A 26,591-nucleotide genomic window follows, 5' to 3' on the forward strand; every position below is an offset into this window, starting at 1 on the left:
TATTACTGTTTAACTTCTTGAAACTTACATGTTCATATTCAAATTTCAAAGTAATTGAAGAAGTGAAATAAAAAAAAGGAATGCAAATAAGTATAATCCTCTGTTATATACTTATTTTTGTCTCATTGTAAAAGATAAAGTTTACTTTGATAAATAATCCCAAAAAACTGAAGCGGTACGATGTTACCTGTTTCAAAAATTCATTCGTTTCAAATGTATACAAATTCAAAAATGTTTACTTTAAATGTTTTAAATGTATATTTTTAAAGCAAATGAAGTCTTTAATCGAGTAATTAAATTTGCTTCTTACTTGATTAAAAAAATAACTGAAATTTTTAGCCGAAGTGACAGATTAATTTACAATTGAGCGCAGTTTTTGGAAGTTTTCTGTTTTTAGCTTTGCAAAAGTTCATGAGCTTCTCAGAATCTATAGATTTTATATTAAAAAAACAAAGAACACCATAAATCGTTTGAAAGGAAAAAACGAGACAGTAAGTTATTTGTACAAATATAGCAACTTAAATGCATGTTTACAGTAAATGAAACAGTATAATGTACTCCACTTTACCTTTGTTCAATTATTAAATTTTTAAGGTCTTACCAACGCAAGGAAACATGTAAATAAACATTAGATCTGTTCCACTACAAGGAGCTGTTGGAGTCTGCTCCGAACTGTTCTGATGATGCCGTTCAAAAACAAACAGAAAAGTTTAATCAGTTTTTCTCTTAAGTGAGAAATGGAGATTTTGTTTTGTTTTGTTTTAAGCAAACGATTTTGTGTAGAATTATATTATTTTTACTACAAATTTTTCTTCTTAATGCATTTTATTTTTATTTTAATACAAAATATCTTCCAAAGCTGCACTGACAGTGATTTTTGCTACTTTTTTCATCAAAACAAAAATTCACAAGAAATATATATCAAGAAATTGAGAATTTGATTTGTGCATTTAAAGTAGAGTGATCAAATGTAAAAACTGTAGTTTGTATTTTGTATTTTTTTAATATTTAAACTTTTGCATTGTGGTTTAGATATCTGAAAGAAATATTTAAAGTATTGATAAAGAATTATTAATAAACAAGGAACATTGACTTCGTCTGAAAATTGTGAATTGAATCAATCGAAAAATTAATAGTTAAATGATTAAGAATCGTTTGATACCGTCAAACGATAAATTAAAAAAAAATTAAATTTGGAGTATGCTCCAGAATCTCCGTGTCATGGAACAGACCCGCTATCAAAAAATATTCTCAATTTAATATTTCAGAATAAAATAGAATGTATTTATGATTCATATTTCTTTTCAGATATTTTGAAGTTCTCTTATTATTTGTTGCCATGAAAAAAAAACATAAAAAATGGTTGCTTCTCATATTAGCTTACACGCTATTTCCAGTGGTAAAAATGCTTCAATACATACCTGATTCTACATTCGAAGTCTCCAGTACAAGAACGTTTAGCCATTTGGTGGTTGATGAAATTCATAATAAAATATACATTGGTGGAGTTAATAAAATTTATCAACTATCCACAGATTTAAAAATTGAATCTGTGGTTGAAATGGGACCTCAAATGGACAGTCCGAAATGTCCAGCATCCCGTAAATGCCCGGGTGTAAGAAAAAATCTCACAGATTATTACAATAAAATTTTAGTTTTAGACAACTCCATTAACAAACTAATCGCATGTGGAAATCTCTTCCAAGGTGCGTGTACGATACACGACTTTAAAAATGTGTCATATTTCAGGACACCATCAACCATGGCTGTTGTAACTAACTCTACCACAGCTTCATCAGTCGCTCTCATAGCACCTGGACCACATTTAAAAAGACAAGTCATGTATGTGGGAGTTTCATATTCAAGGGATGGCCCCTATCAATCAAAACTGCCACTTATTAGTAGTAGAAGTTTGAATCCTCGTAAAATGTTCGAGATCACCCACCCAGGTACGATGATTGCGCTTAACCGTATGTCAAGGAGTATTTATCCAATAACTTACGTCCACGGCTTCAGCAAGTATGGATTTTCACACTTTCTAACTGTACAACAGTTCTCTCTAAATCATCCGATGCATTTTGTGTCAAAAATTGTGCGTGTCTGTCAAAATGATGCTAATTACTCTTCATATGCAGAAATGCAACTCATTTGCAGTGTGGATGGTGTGGATTACAACCTCGTGCAAGCTGCCCATGTTGGTAAGCCTGGAGTTATATTAGCTAAGTCTTTGGGAATATCCGATGAAGACAGTGTTCTTTTTGCAGTTTTTTCTAAGTCTAAGGTTGATACAGAATTTTATGATGAACACAGTTCTAATTCTGCTCTATGCTTGTATGCTTTACCACACATAAATAGACAATTTGCAATGAATATAAAGACTTGTGCAGATGGTAGAGGGTGGACCGGTCTGGATTACATTACGAAAAGTCAACCATGCTACACCACAGTAAATACATCTTTTCATATAATATTTATTATAGCTCTACACTTATATTTTTAACGAATTAAAAATATTATAAAACCTAATATTAAATAAGTGATTGTTCATAGGATCATAAGCTTGTAATTTTTCAATAGAATAAATTAAAATAAATGCTTAATAAATATTTAAGTATCAAAAATATACTGCTTCAAAAAGTTTTACTACTTATTTTAAAAGTTTTTGGTAATAAATTTTGTAATTATGGCTTTTTTAAAACATTGAATCTCTATAAACCACCGTAATTATACGTTAAAAATCCGTTAACGTAATAACAGATGAAATGGCTGTTATAGTAAGTTTGATGTTGTAAGCAAATACGAGTATTTAAAGTTAAAATATCAAGACTAAAAAATTACACTCCCTTTTCTTCATCAATTCATCTGAAATGCAGCCAAAACCAGGGACTTTATTTAGTTTTATTATAATTAACTAAAATAATTATTAAAATTACCATATAATTATGTATAGATGAATAGATATAACTAAGGGACCTATAATTACTTCTCTTTCTCACATCTACAACAGCTGTGCTTCCATTTCCGTTTCCTCACGATAAGCATATTCTTATTCTATAATTAAAAAGCATTTAATTGAAAGATACGGAATTTTTTAATTGCATCAGCACCAACTCTACTTATGATTTAAAGCCGAAGCAACTTAAACCTTAGTCCTTTTCTTCGGTTACCGTTGCAATATATATATATATATATATATATATATATATATGGGTCATTCTCACAAAAACAGTCATCTTCATGTCCCCAGTATATTTTATGTTTGTTTTACAGCTTACGAGAAAAAAAAATTCAGGGAAAGTGTCCTTCAGAATGCAAGCTAACAAAAGAATAAAAATAAAATTATCAATTTTTATTTTTTATTTATTTTAGGTAATTAAAATATACCAATATGTCATTCCCTCACTTGTCCCCACTGCTGATTTAAAAAAAGAAAAAAATTGTTACTGAAATAAAAAAATTTTTTTTACAAATTCGTGTTTTTTATTTCAGAATACTGAAATATAGAATTCAGAAAATCAATTTTAAGTTTAATTTCTGATAAAAATATTAACGCAGCACTATTTTAAACTTTGTCCCCAGTGTTTCGCGTCATTCCCTCACTACAATGTTCTTATCACCTGCAATCTTCTTAGAATAAAAATATTTTAATAAAAACTTCAGAAGTTAACAACTGGCATCATAGAACAAAATTGCAGTATGTTTCCATCTTCAACTTAAGGAAGCTTTGCTGTGGAATAAATTTGAATGAATCAAACCAGGTAAAATTTTTTACATTTGTCATTCCCTCATGTCATTTTTTAGAGTAAAATAAAATACAACTTCATCGAGAAAGGTGATAATTATATGTTGCTTTCTTGTATGAATATAATTGTATGTGATTAACTTCAGAAATTAATTAGGCCTAACTGTTATTTTTAAATTTTATTGAATTCGTCATTCCCTCACTAGTGTATAAAGTGAGGGAATGACGCTGAAGTGAGGGAATGATTCAATATGAGTATATTATCAAATTTTTTTTTGCTCAATCGTGCCAGCCAATTTTATTTCCCAAACCTGTAAAAACTATTAAATATATAAGACTAAATTATAATAAATATTAGATATACTTAGTATGTTATCATTTTCAAACTTTAGGTAGATGTAACTTAGATAAAAACATGTATTAAAATAAAATATCATTCCCTCACTATTAGTGTCATTCCCGCACTTTTTAAATAGTAAAAATAATAAATTAATTTATTAAATTAATTAATTTATTTATTAAATTAATTATTAATTATTATAAATTAATTAATTATAAATTAATTATTTAAAAAATTAATTAATTTAAATATTAAGTATAAGTATAGGTCACATATACTTTCTTTATAATGCCATTACATATTTCTATTAATATAAAAAGTTTCAGAGCTTTCTATTCACTTTACTTTTTTGGGATTTTATGAACTGAAAAATGACAGTTTTCGTGAGAATGACCCATATATATATATATATATATATATATATATATATATATATATATATATATATATATATATATATATATATATATATGTATGTATGTATGTATGTATGTATGTATGTATGTATGTATGTATGTATGTATGTATGTATGTATGTATATATATATATATGTATGTATGTATGTATGTATGTATGTATGTATGTATGTATATATATATATATATATGTATGTATGTATGTATGTATGTATGTATGTATGTATGTATGTATGTATGTATGTATGTATGTATATTATGACTTCTGTTACTTTTATGCTTCAGCCAAACTATGATTTTATAATGATAGTCAAAGATGTCCGCCGGATAGTCTCTGCTTATTAATCATCATATCGCGTAAATTTTCTGTCCACAGTGATGAGAATGGCCTGACAACAATCAGAAATGGTTCTTGACAATTATATTCTTATGATATTTTGAAAATTTGAAACCTGTTAGCTGTTTTGATAACTTTATAAGACGAAACGTTTACAAGATTAAGGAAAATAAAATAATCTCGAAATTGCTTTGGAAACTTTAAAGTGCACATTATTTTCAAAGATTCATTTTTATATGAAATCTTATTTCCAAAATTCACTGATATTTCTTAAAATGTTTTATGAATTCTCAAAACTTCTAAAAGAATAATTTTGTTGCTGCAATACCTCTAATACACTTGCGAGCAACGATAAATATCCGCATAAATGTGAGTACGAAATCTTAGGTATTTTAGTTAAGTTTCAATTTTACAATAACTATTAAATTTTTATGAACATTAGAGTTTAAAGAAAGAAGATGATATCTGCGGTTTACAGTTAGATACACCACATGACGGCAGCGTTCCTATGAAAGCTTCGCCTGTTTTACGTTTTTCTGGCACCCTTTTAACAGCCGTGGCGGCGACTGCACTTAACAACCATACTGTTGTCTTTCTTGGAACATCTAATGGACATCTTAAAAAGGTATACATGATTTTCCAATGAAATTAAGAAAACACACAAAAAAAACAAGTAAAATATATAATTTGCTGTGTGCAAAAGGAAAAAAAGCAAGCACATTCAATAACTTTTGATCCAATGATTGGATTTTCAAACAATTGCTAAGAATCTTAATGGTGGCCTAACTTATGTGCTAATTACTTAAAGCAGATAGTATTTTAAGTTACGAAATATGATCATAATTTTTCTGAATAAACATATATTTATTTCGATGTATTTGGATTCTTAACCCTCAAAATATGAAAGGGCGTTGCCAAAGTCTGGAATTTATAGTCCGCATAATTTTATCAGGAGAGAGGTTGAAAGTTTGGGCCTTTTAGTGTTGATTTTACTTATTGCTCATTACGCCATATCTCTGAAACTAATGAAGAGAATCGAAAGATATTTGCACCCAATTACCAATGAACTATATCTAAATTTAAAATCTGGTAAAAATTATTTTTTAGAATTATTTATTGCTATTTAATTTTCTAATAGTCAAAAAAAAATTTGAATTGTAAGGTATACAAATTTTTTTACCAATTTCGGTGTAGTTTTAAATGATGAAATCCAAAACTTGGAGAGAATATGCTCAATTGTTTTCAACGAGATGAGGGGATCATTTCAGTCATGTTTGGGATAAATGTTGCATCTTTGGAATGACGAAGAATTGCGCAAAAAGTGAAATTATCGCTGAGGGGACCAAATTTTTAACCTCTCTCCTGCCTAAATTAGAGCCATACTTCTCAGATTGCGGAATATGTCCCATATAATAAGTATCAAGACTCCGAATACATCAAATAAGTAAGTTTTTTCAGAGAAAGTATGTTTTTTTTGCCATATTTCGTAACTTTAATATAACCTGCACTAACTACCAAATTTATGATTATGTCCTAACAAATCAATACCTCTGGGGGTATTGGATTGAGGATCGATCGTTCTCTGATTCAGGTCAAAATTACGATCTGTGGGTGAATGAACGGATGTATGAATGGGTCCACCCTATAAAACGGGTGCGGCGTTTAGTGTGGCAGAAGTCGTATTCTTGGCCATAGATGGCGCCACTAAAAAACAAGAAATGCACGCTCTGCCTTAAATTTGCTCGGTTTCCCCACGCAGGCTTGTCCGTGTGGCAAGTAATATTAGAACCAACCAACCAACCATGATTATGTCCTTTATCCAATAAGATCGATTCTTAGTAAATGAAAACCCGATTACATTTACAATGAAAACCCGATTACATAAATTAAAAGATTGAAAACTTGTGTATGTTTCTACTTAATTGCCAAAAAGAACTATGCATTATCGTTGACTCTGCAATAGTTTTTGTACGTCGGTGTCTAACCTGTTTTAATCATCTACTTGAAAGAGTGATTGTTAAACTTCATTTTTCTAGCTCTTTTCGAAGAAGAATTTTTATAATTTGGGCGGAACACCCCTTGTCTGTGGACTGGAGAAATTTCAATAACTATGGTAACCAGATCAAAGTGAATCGAATGCGAATGTCGAGTATACACTTAAAACAAATTTATACTCGGGCGTAAGAAGTATCAAAAGCTCCCTTCTTTGGAATGTACTCTTACTAGTTTCTGTAACAGCACACAGTCCCTGACATTTTATTTTATATTCGTCGTTGAATAACCGACCCAATGTTTTGGATTTAGGACTATTAAAGTTGAACTCCGTAGCCTTGTAATTTTGAACCCTATCCAGAAGACAAGGGAACTTCTGGATCGAGTATTGGGAGAAATTTGCCTTCATGGAGGACTTTTTGATAGAACTAACCAGCTAACCCATGATCCGTCTACCACTGAGGATATTTCAAGCCAGAACTGTAGTCGGTGCAAGCCGGATGAGGAATTCGTATCAATCAGCCATCGCCGGGGTCGAACCCCGGTTCACCTCAATGAAAGGCGAACGCTCTATGCCCTGAACCATCGCGGGTCAGTCCCTGACATTTTCGCCGCTGGAGTTCTTTTGTTAAAGATACAGTAGATAAACTTTCCCGTTCTAATAGCAGTAAATGCTAACAGATACAGTCAAGCACTGAAATGACGAAACTTAAGTGAGCATTTTGAAATAGGAGAAAAGAAACGTTGTGTAAGTGTATAAGGCTCCCCGCTGGAAACTTTTTCTTAGCACGCGCTTTCCACACGCGTTTCTAAACCACAAACAAATTGTGGTCGCTATCTCTCTATAATCAAATTGCCACGTGCATGAGAATCTTCGGGGGTCTTATCTTTCAGGGGATCTCCATTTGTCACGAGGCGATTCGAATGTCGGAAGCTAGTAACCGCAATTTGTTTGCGGTCAAAAACACGTGCTAGGTCGCGTAGCACCAAGACAAAGTTCCTAGCGGGCATCCTAAGAATCTATCACTCTTCACTTATTAAACTGGGGACTCCCGCAACAGTTTAAATAAAGCATCATCACGCATGGTGAGATGAAAAATGAGGTTGAAGCATTTTTGAAATTTGGTACAGCTGGGCCATATAAAATTACCGAAAATTTATTTGATTTAATAAAATATAAATCCTAAAGTCATAATTTTTTTCTATTATTACTGTACAGTTAATGATTTTCTGATTGCTTTGATCTCGCTTAAGGCTGTTGTAGAAACGCAATCAAAAGCTTGGGAATTCGGAGATCTAGTAATAGACGAAGGAAGTCCAATTAAGGCTGATATGTTTCTTAATAAAGATGCTACTCATCTGTTTGTCATGTCTGAAAGAAAGGTATTCTATACTTCTCTGTTTTTAAAGGCATTTTATACTTCTTTTTTGTAAAAGTGTATATTCCATACTTTTTTTCATACTATAGAGCGTTTCTCTTTCTTTAGAATTTAAATTTATTTTACATTCATTATTCGTATTTCTTATGGTGAAAGTGTGTTGCCGATATTGAAGCTATAAAACTATTATAAAACAAAAATGTACTAATAACACATATTTTTTGTTTCAATTAATAATTATGACCTATATTAACTAAGCATAGGTGCCGATTATAGTATGGCGCTTTTTGACTGTTTTCCAAAATGAAGTGCTTTAAGTGCTTTTACGCCATAAATTTTGCTTTTTAGTACATAGCTTTTTCATTTTTTGCTACGTATCTATTACATAAATTAATTAAGCATCATTAGCGTCAATAATAGTTCGGTGATATTTTAAGTTTCTTATAAACCAATTAGTACTACTTTTCCATTAATTTGCCCTTTCAATTGTAAGCACATAAAAATTGTGAATTATAATGTTAAATTAATTTCATGAGAAGCCAACACCATACATAACTAATATCTTTTCATCTCAATTGCCATTGAATTTACTTTTACAGAAACATGTTTTAAAAGAATTAAATAAACAAAGGAAACATATGATTTCAGATAATCCAAGGAATACTAATTTGGTGACGCAGTCTTCCTTTTGCTTTTCACAACATGCCTCATTATTTGATTTAAATTAATAAAACTAATTATCATTGACGTCTATTATAATATTGGCGTTTTTTTTATAATAATATTGGCGTTCTAGATAAGGTATTAGCACCATCTGTTGATTTTGCTTTTCAGTACAAAGCATGTTTTTTTATTTCAATTATCATTAATTTTAAATTATTTAGTTTCATAATAACATGTTTTAAAAGCATAACTATCAACAAAATAAACATGTGGTTTCAGATTACCTTAGGAATTTTGGTGCGCAATCCTCCTATGCTACCACGTTCACATTGTTCATTGATATTATTTAACATAAAGAGAAAAAATTAACTAAATATAAAACTCTTCTCTTGATCAAATAGAGCTATTAGGTAGCAAAATATCATTGTTATTTTTAAAATATTTGGAAAAAATAATCGTCTATAGTTAAATATAAAAAAATGGCTAACGATTAACTTATCAGAAAATTCCATTTCATTTTTCGCTCATTCTGCTGAAACAACTGGTAATAGAATGTTCTAATGTCGACAGTGATCTTCCTCGTGCTTCGATCCATAAATATGCTAAATTTCACCACACCCAGTCGAATTTCTATAAAGAAATATAATTATATAAAAGTAAACAGAAATGTAACAATGCACTAATTACAAACCGTAAAATGTTAACTATCCAATTATGCAATATCAGATAACCGTTTACTTTAAGGGAATTTAGAGGGCGCTACGGCCTGTTAGATATGAAGAAACTTGAAGATAAGAGTTTAAATGATGTCAAAGTTGACCGTCTTTAAATATTGTCCGTCAAGAATTATTTAAATCATGAAAACAATATTTGTTTCGAGGAAACTAAAATGATGGCTGACAGGATCATAAAAAGTTTTAGAACGTCGCAAATTATTTGGAATATATTAGCGGTAGCTATAGAGATTGCTTGTCTTAAAAGTAAAAATGATTTAGAATACTTTTTTTTTCTTCATTAAGTTATAATATTGTGAATCTGCAAGCATGCTATTAATGTATGAGACTTTGCAAACAATGTGACATAATCTTTCGAGTTAGAAATAAAAATAAATATTTTCTTTTAAAGAATTAACTTGAATTGATTTCGATTCCATATTCTTTGATTTTAGGGCTGTGAAATTTCCCACTAGTTAAATACTTTGACATGATTTCTTTTCAAAGCAAAATATATATTTTCAGGTAACCAAAGTACAAACTCAGGGAAGATGTCATTTGTTTGAATCTTGCACGGATTGCTTGGGAGCTAATGATCCTTATTGCGGCTGGTGTTCTTCCCAAAATAAGTAACAACTTCACCTTATAGCACCCTTTACAAAAACAAGTATCATTCTCAGCTAACAGTTTGTTTAATCGTTGAGAAAATTAGATTTTGAAATCAATTGATAAAGTAAAAATACAATTTAAGAATTTTTTATTGGCAGTAATTTCAATTGCAATGTAAGTGTAGCTAACATTGAATTGAAATATTACTATTATTTTTCAAATATTTCTTATTTCAAATATTTGATTAATTAATATTACTTTCAATATTTTAGACATATGGAATATTTAATTACTTAACATTTCCTTAAATAGTTGACAATTTTTAATGCTTTTTTCGTTAAAAAAACTATACATTCAACTATTGTTTTAGTTTTACTATATCTAAGTCAAATATATATGTACTTTAAATTTTGACATATAAGTATATTTTTATATAGACATGAATAAAATAAGCTCTGTGCCTTTATGCATAACTAATGCATTTTGAAACCAATTTACAATGCAATACTATATTTAGAAAACAATATAAATTCGGCTTTTTTTAAAACCAGAACTTTTTTTACTTTGTACCTGTTATTGACACCAAATGCTCCTCTTTGCAACGTGTAACGTGTTGTAGTAAAATACTATTATTATTGTGTTGAACAAAAAGAGCCAAATCACAAATGTATTACAAAAAAAAGTATTAAAACAGAAGACTCATTTGTGTTATGTTACAATATCAAGAAAAATAACCGTAAGGAGAACATATTAATACGGGTGTATCATTTGAGTAAGCTAAATTTACTTGCGCACTTAATGCAAATGCACCACAATGTACCACACATATCCATAAGATCATCTCATAATCAGATCAAGACACGCTGTCAAAATTCTGATTCTGAAATTATGGTTAAATAGCGAGTTGCAGCCTGTCCATTCAATTAGCCGTTAAATTTACGGTAAAAAGAACATTTCTTAACTTACGGTTTTGAAACCGTTTGCATCTAGTATGGTTAGAAAACCATGAATACAAAACAATACAATTTTTTTAATTATTTACAACCATCATGGTTTCAAAAACAAAAGAAATTAAACAGGACTCTGTAGGTAATTTAGCAGCTTTATGGTGTTGCCATCTGTGTGAATCATATTCTAATAAATAAACTCCCTTTCTGTAAATCATAAAATTGATAGATTCGCCCTCCCCACTGTAACATGTACTGATTAGGGGATCTAGTTCAAGCTCCCCTGTTGGTGCTAGACTTTCTCAGAGTGAAAGAGCTTATGGACTTGATCTAGCTCTGCTGCTCATGGGGATGAGAACAACAACACTGATCTGCAAGGAACTAAGTTGTTTCGTTAGGTTGGTCTAGTTAGTGAGATAAAGTTCTGGTTTTACAGCCGTTGTTGTTGTTGTTTTCAATCCTTCACAATATAGCTTCCGCTACATAATCCATGAGTCGAAAATCTCTGGAAAAGTTACACACTAAAATTGGTCGAAAAATTAAGAATGTCCTTCAGGAAAAATTCCAGAAAATCAAGGATGTGTTCGGGGGAAGCAGGATTCAATATGCACTTGCTTGAGTTTGACCGTATTTGGTGACAGCAGTTAATAAACGGTTTTTTTTACAATTGACAGTTTGAATACAAGTTTATTTAGTGTTATTTGACTGTTTGTTTGTAAATGGTAAAATAACAATTAAATAAATTGTTATTTAACCATTTTTTCAGAGAAATTTCTAACAGTGCGCGATTATTTGCAATTAGGAAAAAAATATTTTGACCAAAATTGCAATATAAAAATCAAAAAATATGCCGTGTATTATATTACATATTACCGATCGGTATTTTTCTCAACGCACAGAAAATGAGCAAACAATATAATATTTGCACTGATAATTATTTTGATTATAGATGCAGCTTAAATTCAGAGTGTGCGGAAGCTGAATATGTTCCATTGTACTGGCTATCTGTAACTGATCACTGCATATACTTAAACGCAATCGAACCACAAGAGACTTTGAAAACAGCTTCACAAGTTGTAAGCATATGCTATTAGAATATCTGAAAAAATATATATAGTAATGATATAATCCGATGCAACTGTTTTTATAAATGATCCAACCAAACATTATTTTGTGTATACAATGTAGGAAATAACTGTAAATTCTACTGGAAAAAAATTATGTTTTTCATTGAAAAAAACTGTTAAGGAAAAATGCGAATTTTTTTCTGTGTTTTTAAACGTTATTCACTGTCTTCAACCGTAATAGCTTTTCACCCAAAATCATCAGTTTAAATACTATTTTCGTCTTACAATTTTGCTTACAGTAAGATAACTTTACCTTTATTTAACTAATTTATTAACTTTATTATTATCAAATTTACCTTGGATATTTTTGTTAAGTATTAAAAAAATAATAAAAATTAATATGTTTGTACTATTTATTATAAGCTGAGTATCTTTTTAATAAGAATTGTAGGAATACAAATCTAGGTTGAAATTGAATGGCCCCATGATGGTTGCCGGGATAAAATTTACGCCAATGTTTGAAACTATTTTATTAGTTACACTAATTTTATTAATTACTAGGTAAATATCAGTTCTTCGTACGGAATAAAAAGAAGCATTAATAAATTGGCACTGAACAACACCAGAAAATCATGCACAAAACTGTAAGACAAATAATAGGCTAAAATAATTTCAATCTTTTCTTAATTATTATTATTTGTCGCCCTTCTCAGCAGCTTTACGTTATTAGAATACAAAACACGCACTTAGGTTCATCCCATAAAAAATAAAAATTAACTGCATTCGGTATCATCTGGTATAATTTTGTAGCTCTAGGCAAGTCATCATATATGAAATTTACAGCAATCAAGCTACGTTCTCTTGTACTTACGGCCGTAGCCGTAAAAACCTATTTCCTCAGTATCTATGATAAAAGTATTGATTTAGCCGTAATAGGAACTAAATTTAGTCCTAAAATAATTTGTCCCTATTTAAGAGTATATGAGCAATTCTACAAATATACACCAATTAGGCGGTCAAAAAAAATTTTTTTTTGGGGGGGACACACTATTTCTACATGAATTTTCTTCTTTTTTACACCCTAAAAAGGCAAGAAAAAATCGTGAACATGGAATTTTTTCTTTGTGACATACTTTAAAAGTAAAATACTCTTTCTGACATACTCAGATAAATCTGAGCCATTTATTCAGATAAAACGATTTTTACATAAATATAATATTATTATAATGTCTCTCTAACATGTATTTATAGAGATTTCGTACTATAAGATTATATTTTAGTATAAAAAACAAAAATAAAAAAATTTTATCAAAGTTCCCAAATTTAAAAAATCGGGAAAAATTTGAAATTGATATTTTGACATTTAAAGAATGTCACAAAGAAAAAATTTCATGTTTAATATTTTTTCTTGCTTTTTTAGGGTGCAAAAAAGAAGAAAATTCATGTAGAAATAGCATGCCCCCCCCCCAAAAAAAAACATTTAATTTTTGTTCCACCGCCTAATTTGCGTTTATTTTTATAATTGCTCATATCGTCGCTTTGAAACTAATCGTAGTAAATCGAAAAATGAGATATTTGGGTCATTTTGTGTAAAAAAAAATCACCCTTTTAGAGAAACAAAGTGTTATCTTCATAGTTCCATAAAATTAATTTAGAGAGCAGATCGTTATCGCATTGGCGCGATTAGCATTAGCGCGGAAGGAATAATAAAATAAAATCGAAGAAATTGCTCTCCTGAAAAACTTGCTTTTTTGAGTTAGCACGGTTTAGTTTCAAAGCGACGATATGAGCAATTCTACAAATAAACGCCAATTTTTATACTTAAATATAATATTATAGTATGAAATCTCTATAAATACATTTTAGAGAGAAATAATATTAAATTTATCTAAAAATCGTTTTATCTGAATAAATGGCTCAGATTTATCTAAGTATGTCAGAAAGAGTATGTCACATTTAAAGTTTGTCACAAAGAAAAAATTTCATGTTCACGATTTTTTCTCGCCATTTGAAGGTGTAAAAAAGAAGAAAATTCATGTAGAAATAGTGTGCCCCCCAAAATTTTAAAATTTTTTTTTGGCAGCCTAATTGGCGTTTACTTGTAGAATTGCTCATATGTGGTGTATATTGAAACTGCATCAATTTTCATAATGCCAACAGTGCCTGCTTCCAAAACCATCGAAGTAAATAATAGTATGACTACTTTTTGCCGTTCTCCATAACAAATAAATACATTTTTTTAATTAATTTTGCTATTTTAGTACATAACTTATTTTTATATTTCAATTCGTACCTATTACCATAGTTAATTAAGCATCATTTACGTCAGTAATAGTTTGCCAATTTTTTACGCGCTCCTAAACGAATTAGTGCTATTTTTCCATCAATTTTGCCTTTATAGCTCATTATTGTAATTCAATTCCAAAATAACTTATCATTGGAGTCAATAATAACATTGGTATTTTTTTGACGTTTATCCTCAAAGGTATTAGTACCATTTCTCCATTAATTTTGATTTTCAATACAAAACATATTTTTTAATTTCAATTAATTTATATCATTGGAGTCAATAATAATATTGGTATTTTTTTACGTTTATCCTCAAAGGTATTAGTACCATTTCTCCATTAATTTCGATTTTCAATACAAAACATATTTTTTGATTTCAATTATTAATTTCAAATTATTTAGTTTTATAGTAACGCATCTTATAGTTATTATCTTATAGTTTACTTTAACGCAATAGCTTCCTAAACCAATGAGCAAATTCCTTTTTTTTTAAATTAGCTGAATTAAAAATGTAATTAAAAAATTCGAAAATTGGAAATCGCAATTTGTTTACAATTGTAATCATTTAGCTCCATGTTCAGTGTTGTATTTTTAGAGATACGGCTTACCCGCAATTCAATTTCCAGACACACACAAATTATTTATTTTATTATGTGTAAAGATTTTGGGTAACAAGTGTAACCCTGCACTATTTAAAGCTTTTAAGTTCATCAATGGATGGTATTGTATAAAACAGTACAAGGTATATAAGATAAAGCTAAGATTTTGCGTTCAAGTCAGCAAAATAAATGAAACAATCTAAATATTAACTATCCAAGGATGACTACATTTGTTTTTAATACATTTTAAATTTTTTGCATGTCTTTACAGAGCAAGAATTTTGTGATCAGTATGCAAATTTCTGAACATAATTCTGATTTCCATTATATTTTTGTGTGTTTATTAGATCACTACATTGTTAAAATATTTTTAAAGAACCTACTGTAATAATTATGAATTTCATTTTTGTTTTAAGTTATAAGAATTACTGTAAGTTGATATGATAATTTCCTCGCGTATTTTACAAGAATAATAACTGCGAAGCAATGCTAGAAAATATATAAATATATCATTTATTTATTTTCAGGTTAGCTTGCACTTTAGTAATCTGCCCCAACTTGAGACTAAATATTTCTGTGACTTCAAAATATTTGAGAAATCTTATAAGATGGAAGCTACAGAAATAAATGGCGTTATTGAGTGTCCTACGCCCCCAGTGCCATCGCTACCAAATATAGTCCAAGGACAACGTAAGACTTCTTTTTTTAAATCAAAATTTGTCCAAATTTATTTTTTAAAAAAAGTGCTTGTTACTAATAACTGCCTTTTCTTTAGATTACTACACTTCTAAATTAACTGTAACAACAAATATTGATTGGGATGTAGCGGTGACTAATTTTACCTTTTATGAGTGCGACTCTTTGAAGACGTAAGTGGTTAATTACAATTTTCTTATAAGAAAAATAATTTTTTCTTTTAAGTGAAATATCGTATTTTCTGTGAAATAATAATTTTAAATGTTTTCCCCAAAATTTGCGTAAGCTTTGAATTTTTGTGAGATTTGTGCAGTGAAATGTGGCAAACGAATAAAAGAATGCCAGGCAGCTGACAATTTAGAGCTATTTAACAAGGATCGCTATACAGAAGAACAACGCATAGTTGAGAAAGATTTCGAGAAATGTTGTGCTATTTCCTATTGGTATAATTTTCAAATTGGTAATCGAGAGCAACTTTCCAAATAAACGTTATGGGTTTTTTCTTTGGAAGTCTTATGCTTATTTGAACGAGCCCTCAACAAAAGAAAAAAACCTACAGTGTAATAATAATACGAATAAATAAATATTTTTAAATAATAAATATTTTAAATAATAAATATTTTTAAATAATAAGTATTTTTAAATAATAAATATTTTAAAGAATAAGTATTTTTAAATAATAAATATTTCAAATAATAAATATTTTTAAATAATAACTATTTTTAAAGAATAAATATTTTTAAATAATAAATATTTAAAATAATAAATATTTCAAATAATAAATATTTCAAATAATAAATATTTTTCAATAATAAATATTTTTAAATAATAAATATTTTTAAATAATAAATATTTTAAATAATAAATATTTTAAATAATAAATATTTTTAAATAATAAACATTTGTACTTATTATGGCTATAGATATGACAAAATGAAAAAGTATATATCATTAGAAAGTAATTGCTAAATCAATAAAATGCAGAAACAGCTGTTCACATTTATTTTCTTAACGATCTTTACTAATAAATAAGCATAGTCAATCATAAAGTTTAACTGCGCCGTAATTTTAAAAACAAACAGTGTATGGTAACGGGCATGCTATCTATTTGAGTAGGGAGGTATTTATAGTTATGCTTAAAAAGCAGTCATGACTGAAAATATTCTGAAATAAATCATTTTACCTATATTTTTTATTCTGAAAAAATACCCACCTTTACCTTTCGTAAAATATTCCAATTGGCTTTTTCTTTTTTAAAATTTCAGGATGTATGTAATTTAGAGTACTTTACATGTTTATAACGAGTAAAAAGATAGAGCTTCTCATTTCTGAAAAGTAATTCTGAGAAAAAGTTTTAGCTGTTACATGCTACATTTTCAGTTCCCCTTCAACTAACTTCCAAAAATTAATATATTTTCATAAATAGAGTCAAATTATTTTTTATTTTTCGAACTGGAAAGAGTTTTATTAATGCTCGTGCTATAAAGAAAATATATTTAAATTCTCGGACACCTTCAAGAAAAAAAAAATATATTTAAGTGACACTTAATTATAAAAAAGAACTCATATTTAGATAAATAATATCTGTTGTTATTCAGAAATTCAGTTTTATATTTCTTGTGTAAAGACAAAAAGAATTAAAAAAGTTACTCATTATTAGTTTTAATGGTATATGTTTTAACTATTTTAGTTGTACTGATTGTGTTTCCAGTAAGTTCCCTTGCAGTTGGTGCATAAACAGCTATACCTGCATTGATAACACTGAAGAATGTCAAAAGGATGCTTTTATAGAACCCATTTCTGTAAGTCTTAATTATTAAAAAAAATTTAAAAAAAGAAAACATTTTACATTTTGAACTTAGTAACGCAGAAAGGTAAAAAATATATAAAGTGATTCAAAAATATAAAGTGTTTAAGAAGTTCGTAAATTTGTGATAAAAAGGGAAGATGCATTCCTAACGCTATTGTATGAAATTACTCACAGTTCTTATTGTATTACAAAATAATTCAAAACATAGAGGAACAGACTTCTTGGTGGGAGATACACTTAGTCGACGTGGAATCATCATTTGTGGTAGCTGCCCCATTTCTAACTGTTCAGAGCATTTCAAATTGTTTGATATTCCATTCACTGCATGCTTCAGGAAACTTCAGGTAATCTCGATACCAGGGCATTCCGGCCTTATTTTAAACTTATGGTCTGTAAATTTTATTTCGAATTCACAAAGGATTAATATTTTTCATCTTATAAACTCCATACTTATTTGTAAAGAGAGTATGCGTGAAAGTGACTTAGAGTCAGATCTGAAAAAAATTTCTATGGTGCATTTCTATCCCTGCATTGTCGTGTATTACCAAGTCATTTATGTATGCTACTAGAAATTTTTTAATCTAGTTTTGATTCCATTTGTAGTTTTAAACAATAAGTATCTCAAGCTAAAATGTGCATATTTAAAATAAACTGCATCGATTTTTTTTTTAAATTTTGAACAGTTTTTAAAATAATGAGTCATTTAAATAAAAACAATTATGTTTCTGTAAATTTATCTTACATGTAATTTTACCAACGTACATTATATATTGAAGCACTGTAACAAACATTACATTGCCTCTCTTTCATCTTCAAGGAAAGTCTGCTTGATATTTTAAAAGTATTATTCAAAAAAAGATATTGAAGTACAATTTAAAGAAGACAAACGTAAAATAAAGTATTTAAGCAAAGTATTAGCGTAATTGAAAATCTGTTGTTAAAACTTTATTATGAGCAAATTTTGCTTTTAATGAAAATATAAATGACTGACAATTAAATATAATTTATTGATAAACATAAATATTTGAGAGGCAATATAAATTAGTCGGGTAATACGTCTTAGGGAGCTTAAAATAAATACAACTGCTCTGTTAATTGATAAAAAAAAACCTTTAATGAGCTCTTTATAGACATTAAACTATTACAGTTTTAAAAAAGAACCTTAATGAGGAGATAAATTTTATAAACAAATCTTACCTTCTGTTTTCAAATGATTTCCTGGAGAAATTGGTCACTCAGGATCAAATATCTTTTTAGTACTTTTTCCGAAGATATTTTTAATTTTTAAATCAGCATCTACTTAAATTGATCGTTGTCAATGTTATGTTGTCAATAATCTTAAATCAGTATAAACAAAAATGTAATTAATGCTCATTTTATATGTTTCTTTATTCTTCTGCAGGCTTTGAACCCAAAATCTGTATCTGGGCCTAATTCTTGCCCAAGAATTCTGAAAGCTGGCAAATCAACAGAAATTTTAATTCCATCTGGAAACAGAGAACGAATTTCAGTCAAAATTGATGGTATAAAAGTGTGTAGTGTTAACGTATACCATATCATTAGTTCGTATTCGATTTATTGTGCAAGGAAAATTCCAAAGTATATCTCTGTTTGTGTATACGTAACAGAAATAATAGCGTTATTTCCATAAATAAATGTTTAGAAGGCATTAAGATGAAGATATAAGAAAATTTTGTTAAGTCAACTAGATGGAGTAAAAATGATCACAAAAATTAAAACACCAAATGTAAAGTGGGTCCATTTGAACAACTAGTCAAAAATTAGTTAATATTGCTTTAATACGTTATATTGCATTTTATGCTTGCTATGTGCATGTGTGCTAATAGCGCCTTCGTAATGTTACTTCAGGTGCTTGATCTTGAATGAAGCATTGATTGCTGGACCCTATAACACTTTCTTTAATAGAAACACGTGATGAGCAACTCTCAAATGTTAGTAAACACTTGCTTCAATCTTTTTCGTCAGGAAAGAGGTACAACGAGTTCTATTACATAATGAGATTTGCTCGAGAAAAAAAAAATCGTAACTATTATCTAGATGTGAAAGAATTCTTCCTTTGATATTCAAGGTCATGAGGCAAGTCTTTACATATCTTAATACAAGATGAAACATTCCGCGTTGTCTGTAGTTTTTCCATGGAAAGAACTCCCCTCACTCCCCTCTTCCCCATCTTGAGCCAAAGCTTGTCTTAAGCATGATCCAACGACCCTACTTGAAATACAAGGGTCATCCAGAAAGTAAGTTTCCCTACTTTTTAAAAAAAAAAAAGAACTCGCACTTTCAGGAACATATTTATTGGCAATAAGTACAGCAATGTTTCAGCTATTTTTTAACATAGCCACCGTTAGAATTGAGACACCTGTCGCATCGAAAAATCAACTTTTGTATCCCTCTGCAGTAGAACTTTGCCGCATGTGAATGGAACCAGCGTGTGACATACGTCTTCAGCTTTTCGTCTTTGCCAAAACGCTCACCTGAGGACAGGAATTTCTTGAGGTGCAAAAAAACTTGTAAATCGGTGGGAGCAAGATCAGGGCTGTAGGGTGGAGGATCAAACAACTTCCAAGCAAATTCCGTCAAAACAGCTGCTGTGCGTCGAGCCGTATGTGGACGAGCATTGTCATGGAGGAGCACAACACGTACTGTAAGCATTCCACGCCTCTTATTTTGAATGGCACGTCGCAATTTCTGCAGAGATGTCTGTCACACGCTGGTTCCATTTACAAGCGGCAGAGCTCTACGACAGAGGGATACAAAAGTTGATCCCACGATACGACAAGTGTCTCAATTCTGGTGGTGGCTATGTTGAAAAATAGCTGAAACATTGCTGTACTTGTTGCCAGTAAACATGTTCCTCAAAGTGTGAGTTCCTTTTTTAGAAAAAAAAATAGCGAAACTTACTTTCTGGATGACCCTCGTAATTAAATCTCGCAACCATAGTCACAGCCACTGCTTCTGACGAATGTCTAGGGGAGTTTCTTTCCATAGACAGACTATTGCAGTAGCAGTGTATTTGGTAGCTGTCAGTGCTCCTTACGAGAAGAAATCAAAACTTAAGTAGGTGAGCGTAAAGGCAACCCAGCTGCATCCCTACGATGCTCTAATTGCAATATTGTTGTGGGATGTTAAGTATGTCCTCGTGACGACATTTCCGACTTGGAGTGGACATGGCATATACGAAATTTCAAATACATGTCATCTCAGACCTAACATCTAATGTATTAGAGAAACATTTGGTATTATATCTCTTAAAAAATAAAATTTCAAGATTCTGGATCATTGTGCGTCTTTACGAATAAGTATAATAGGTTTTACTCTCGTTGATAGAAGTTTTTAATTAACAATAAAAAATTATAAGAAAGATAAAAAATTTGATTCCAGCAACTTTTTGCACAGTTTTATGGAATATAAGTGTCTTATTATTGGAGTCCATGGGATTTCGTTTCATAATCAAAATGTACAGAAATATGTACTATAAAAGTATTCCATAATGTGTAAATAATGCTAAAAAGACAAATAAGTTTTATAAAATAATTAAACTTATCAACTATTTTTTAACTAATTGAAGTTTTCTTAAAAAAATTGCATTTATTTGTTTATTTTCCTCTAAGCTAAATATTTTTAATCAAAAATTGTCTTTTCTGCCGTATCAATATACTGCAAATACTGATTCAAATCAGTATTATTTTAAAATACTGATAGATAATGATTCTAAATGCGGATTAAAATTAATATTTAGAGCTCTGTTTTCAAGAAGTTTACCTATCGCTAAACTTTAACAGGGAAAAATATTGACGCACATTTTAGGGTTCACGGGACAATCAAATGCAAGAATTGAATTCTTGTCGATAAAACTATCGACACTTATTGGGCATTTTGAAAGTACATCAAAATTTAGATATAATAATGCGCATTTAAAATTATGTTAAATAATACTATTTCTTAGTAGCACAATTTTGCTTTTTCTTTCACAGTCTTACATGAAAGATAAAAACTTCTTATGCCAATTCATTATTGAAGAAGTAGTTCAAAAGGTCAAGGCAACTCTAAATGGTGATTTATTATCCTGTGAAGAAGTAACGGTAAGCAATAGTAAGATAACTTTTAAAATCTTTAACAAACAAGTAATTAAAAACACACTATTGAATAAAATCAAATGTTAATGATTATTATTCTTATGACTACCATATTAGAAAACACAATAAAGATAAACAACGTAAACATATTACAAATAATAATTCCTGGGGTATACATCGGATTTCTTGTCTGTGGGGTCTTGCGTATATTTTATTTTGTAACTGTCCAATTTAATTTTGAGTTTACGACTACTAATGTTCAATTTCATAACCTTGTAATTTTGAAATTAATCCAGAAAATAAGGTAACTTCTGTATCAAGTATAGGAAGTAATTTGCCTTCATGGAGGACTTTGTTAATGAAACTAAGCCCATTTTGCATTAAATGGAGAGAAAAACCACGTAAACCTCTCACGGCTAGCCTGATGGAAAGGGAACTCTAACCCAGGATCCGTCTGCCACTAATTATATTTTTACGTCAGAACTGTGGGCGGTGCAAAGCCTGAAGCGGAATTGGGATTGGCCAGCTATCGCTAGGATTCGAACCCCTTTCACCTCATTGGGAGGAGAACGCTCTATCCCCTGAGCCATCTCGGCTCCATCACGGTATATTTTATTTTATAACCATCAATTAACAGCCGACCCAATTTTGAGTTTGTAGCTACCAATGTTCAACTCCACAGCCTTGTAATTTTGAACCCGATTCAGAAGACAGGGGAACTCCAGGATCAAGTATCGGGAGAAATTTGCTTTTGTGGAGGACTTTTTGATGGAACAAACCCGCATTTCCGGTGCATGAAGATGAAAACCACTGAAACCTCCCATGATTAGCCCTGCGGGAAGGGGACTCTAACCCATGATCCGTCTGCCATTGAGGATATTTTTACGTCAGCACTGATGGGGTCCGATTCCAGCGAATGAAAAAGAAAATCTCGATCCTATTCCTTTTACATTGGTGACCGGGACGAGACATATTATTTTTCTTACAGACTGTTTCCCATGTAACTCTCTTAACGTAACTCTCTTACTTCTCAATAGATGGCAGCATTACACCACTTCGTCTTATTCCACAATTCACAGTTATTCGACAAACAAATCATTTTAGTCTGAAGGCCTGAACTCAGAATTACATTTACTAGTAATTACATTTACTGTTAACTTACGGTCAGTGGCCATATATTTTGAGAGAAAATATTTACGAACAGACCAGTAATTTTATGGTCTTGACAGCTTCTCGAGCATACGTTTATTTTTACAGTCATTGACTGAAACACTCATTTCTGGTCATCGATAGCCTTAACCTAACGGGAAAAGTTTCCATCTATATAAGTTTCCATCTTTCAAATAACGTTTTTCATGGCCATGAAATCATCGAAATATGATAGACACAGGAAGAAGAGCACCCAGAAAATGGTGAGTGATTGGGAGAAAATTGGGTTTATATTCTTGTTAAAGACTTTATTTTACATATTCAGCAGGAATGCAGTCAGTTTCTGTTTTTTCATGCTATGCAGCGTTATTTAATGAAAAAAATTGGTAGAAAAACCAACATGAAGTAATTACGAAACTATTTCTTATAAAAGCACAAGAGTGTCGAAAATACGGCAATAAATATAACGTAATATCTGCATATTACATGAAGTTAAAATTAATGAACCATATTTATTTTTTAGTTTTCTCTTAGCTCTGGAAACGCAAGTACCTATGCTAATTTTTCTGTTTTGTATGACGAAGATAAATTGATAGATAATCCAGAGAACATTCTAGGTAAATTTTTAGTCATTTTATTTTTGCATATAATTGTATTATGGTCGAACTACTTTATATCGGGTATCAGAACAATCAGTTTATTAAAGCAGCGTACTCGTTAAACTCGAGTATCTGAAATTATTACAAATAAAAGCTTATAATGAGTAAAAATGAACTACATAAATATATAAAAATGACTTTAGAGATAACTTAACGCATAGAGAACAAAATGGTTTAAAATGTGATAAAAAACATAAATTTAATTAGAAATTTTTCTTATCATTTTGAGAAATTTATTTTAAATTAAATAAATGGGATAGTAATTATTAAATAGCACAATTATCTTTAGAATTCGGACAAGAAATTTAAAATTGGCTCTGGAATCTTTGAAAAAATGTACAGATAAAAATATTCTTTTCGTGGTACTTTGCCTGCATTAAATAGATACTTTAAATAAAACAACTATATCATGAAGTGCAGAAATCTTATAAAATTGGCTGTAACTTAGTTTATTTATAGTATTATTTATTGCACTGAGAAATAAAATATATTGTTTCTGGTAGTTTCAAAATCTTTAATTGTTGAAGTACATCGCTGGCAAAGTCATAATAATTTTTTCTGACAATACGGCGAAACATTATATACCCTGTAAAATTCACAAATATTTTTTTTTCACTTTCAAAGATGACCAATAGTAATCTAACTTCATTCACATTCGAGCTCAATTATTTAAAATAAACGAAATTATTTACTTAAAATAAAAATAATTAAAATTAATATGTTTTAATTATACTATCTTTAAATTTCAAAATTGAGCTTATTTATTTAGACATGTTGTCTTGTAAAATGGCAGTTGGTTCCAAATAATATAGTTTTGCATCTGTTTATTTACCTGAAACTGTTGGGAGGACATCAGTACGCACTCATTAGTCTATTGTTCTATTCTAGAGATTAATTATTAAAAGATTTTACTTATTAATTTATTACTTTTTCAGTGCTCATTTATGAATGTTCCAAAATGGCTCAAAGCTGTGCGCTATGTTTGGAACTACCCGAAAAATATGGATGTGGTTGGTGCCAGGAAGACAAAGAGTCTTGTCAAGTTCATGAACACTGTAATCACACCCTGATGAATTTGTGGCTTGATCAGGATTACATATGCCCGAATCCTCAAATAATAAGTGTATGTATTTTGATAGAAAAAAATAATTCGATGAATTATTTTCCCTTTCAATAAAATCTTACAATTTATTCGGAAATATAACAATAAAAAAACAATTTAATCAGAAAAAATAGTTATATCCAGTATCTGGTAAAGAAATTGCTAATTCTGAAGTCATTTATTTGTAGTAATTTGTATTATGGAGGAAGAGGGGGATAGATCAGCAATTATAGATTATATAGGCCGTTTTGAAATTTCTAATTTTCTGTAAGAAAGCATGCATATCTGAAGTTCCAATACACAGTAATTTTTTTTTAACTTTTATTAAATAGTTAACAAGATATATTTTAGTTTAGTACCCAAATTAAAAGCAATAACAAATACTTAACGGATGTTGCTTGACAGTAAATTATATCCTAGGCATCATTAGTCTTTTCGGATAAACATAAAGGGGCGTTCGGCCGAATTCTCGCTTGGACAAAACTATGCATGAAAAAAAAATTCCACGTGGCATAAGTTGTTTAGTCCACTCGTGATATAGTCAACAAGATATTTTGTCCACGCGATATTTAATCTAAATATCGTGTAATTAATATAATGACGAAATATATCACGCGAAAGATGCGAAAAATTTTTATAACGAACCACCTTGAATATTTATGATCGCGTTCTAGCTTCAATAAGTCATACATTTAAATTTCAATATCTCAGAAAAAATTCAACCGACTTCGCTCAAAATTTGTATTTTCCCATTTAAAATTACATACTTTAAAATGCTGTAAAAAATTATATACCTTACAATGCAAAACTTTTTCGACTATTGCTTAATAAAATAGTAGTAAATATTTACTAAAATTTAATTTTTGCATGAAATTATCTTTGGATAAGCTAATTTCATAATACTGTACAAAAAAAATTTCAATTCACTCAAAAAGTTCTCGAGATATGGTAAAAAAAAAGTTCTTAAAAGTGCTTAAAAAGTTCTCGAGAGGCATATTTCAATACGCGAAAAGTACAGTAAAAGTAAACATTAAGGGGTACAAATTTTGGATCGCTCTCCTAGTCAAACTATTGGGACGATACTTCCTAAATTGCGTACAGGGTAGGCGTACTATGGGTACCATACTTCCCAGATTGCGTACCATACAAGACCATACTCCTACATTTTGGGGATAAAAAATCCGAATCCATTGAAAAAATTGTTTGTTCAATCAGAGAAAGTACGTTTTTGTGTCTGATTTCGTAACTTAAAATATTGTCTGTACTTACTAATTATCATATTTGAAACCATCTCTTTGAACCATTGAAACTGAGTCCCAGAACGTTTTTTTTTTTCTGTTCCTTTTTTGTTTTTTGCTCACTGTATGAACTGTCTCCTTGTAGTTTATCCCGAAATCTGGACCATTGGATGGCGGCACAAATATTACCATTAATGGAATCAACTTAGGAAGACATTATTATGATATAGAGAGTAACGTGCGAATTGTTCAAGGTAACGGGAAGGAAATTGCTAAATGCACTACTTATGAGGAATTGTATGTCAAAAGTACACAGTAAGTTTAAAACGCTTTTCATACTTTAATTTTTTTTAAATCATTGTCTGGTATTGCTTGTTTAGTATTACTGTTTTATTTTTGTCTGGGTATTGCTGTTTTGTGAGATAATGCTCTCACACTTCAGCTGCCTTTCTCTACATGGAATTTACGTAACTCATTCCATAGAAAGTATTTTAAAATGCTGAAATAAAAATTTCACTGCGACACTATTGTAATTTTGCATCCTTAATTGTATTATTTTTGTAACCAGGATCGTTTGTAAAGTTGAAAAACCGTTAAATTTTACTGATGAAAAAACCAAACTCCGTCTGGATGGTTTCATTGAAGTTGGAGTTCTGAGAGAGTATTTTGCTCGGACCAAAGAACAATATTCTTTTGTGGTAAGTCAACTGATTAAAGTTTTATGTAACATTGTTCCCAAACGAAGA

At 29.9% G+C, this 26,591-nt stretch overlaps 1 protein-coding gene across 2 annotated transcripts in view; it reads left to right on the plus strand.

Annotated features, from left to right (window-relative positions):
- LOC107448427 (plexin A3) overlaps window positions 1-26,591 on the plus strand; it is a 38,381-nt gene that overhangs the window by 1,751 nt on the left and 10,039 nt on the right. The window contains exons 2-15 of one of the 2 annotated variants that reach the window (XM_043042263.3): window positions 1,309-2,446; window positions 5,279-5,461; window positions 8,083-8,211; window positions 10,109-10,212; window positions 12,089-12,215; window positions 15,622-15,784; window positions 15,870-15,963; window positions 17,481-17,592; window positions 19,003-19,131; window positions 21,596-21,703; window positions 23,370-23,463; window positions 24,441-24,628; window positions 25,991-26,160; window positions 26,414-26,543. In XM_043042263.3, the coding sequence (XP_042898197.3) occupies window positions 1,340-2,446; window positions 5,279-5,461; window positions 8,083-8,211; window positions 10,109-10,212; window positions 12,089-12,215; window positions 15,622-15,784; window positions 15,870-15,963; window positions 17,481-17,592; window positions 19,003-19,131; window positions 21,596-21,703; window positions 23,370-23,463; window positions 24,441-24,628; window positions 25,991-26,160; window positions 26,414-26,543 (2,838 nt within the window). In that variant the 5' untranslated portion in view covers window positions 1,309-1,339. The remainder of the gene's footprint in view (window positions 1-1,308; window positions 2,447-5,278; window positions 5,462-8,082; window positions 8,212-10,108; window positions 10,213-12,088; window positions 12,216-15,621; window positions 15,785-15,869; window positions 15,964-17,480; window positions 17,593-19,002; window positions 19,132-21,595; window positions 21,704-23,369; window positions 23,464-24,440; window positions 24,629-25,990; window positions 26,161-26,413; window positions 26,544-26,591) is intronic. The other variant, XM_087167788.1, reaches the window with a different exon arrangement.

Source organism: Parasteatoda tepidariorum, chromosome 7 (genome assembly GCF_982258835.1).
Source record: "Parasteatoda tepidariorum strain Cologne lab strain chromosome 7, Ptep-v5.0, whole genome shotgun sequence".
NCBI lineage: Eukaryota > Metazoa > Arthropoda > Arachnida > Araneae > Theridiidae > Parasteatoda > Parasteatoda tepidariorum.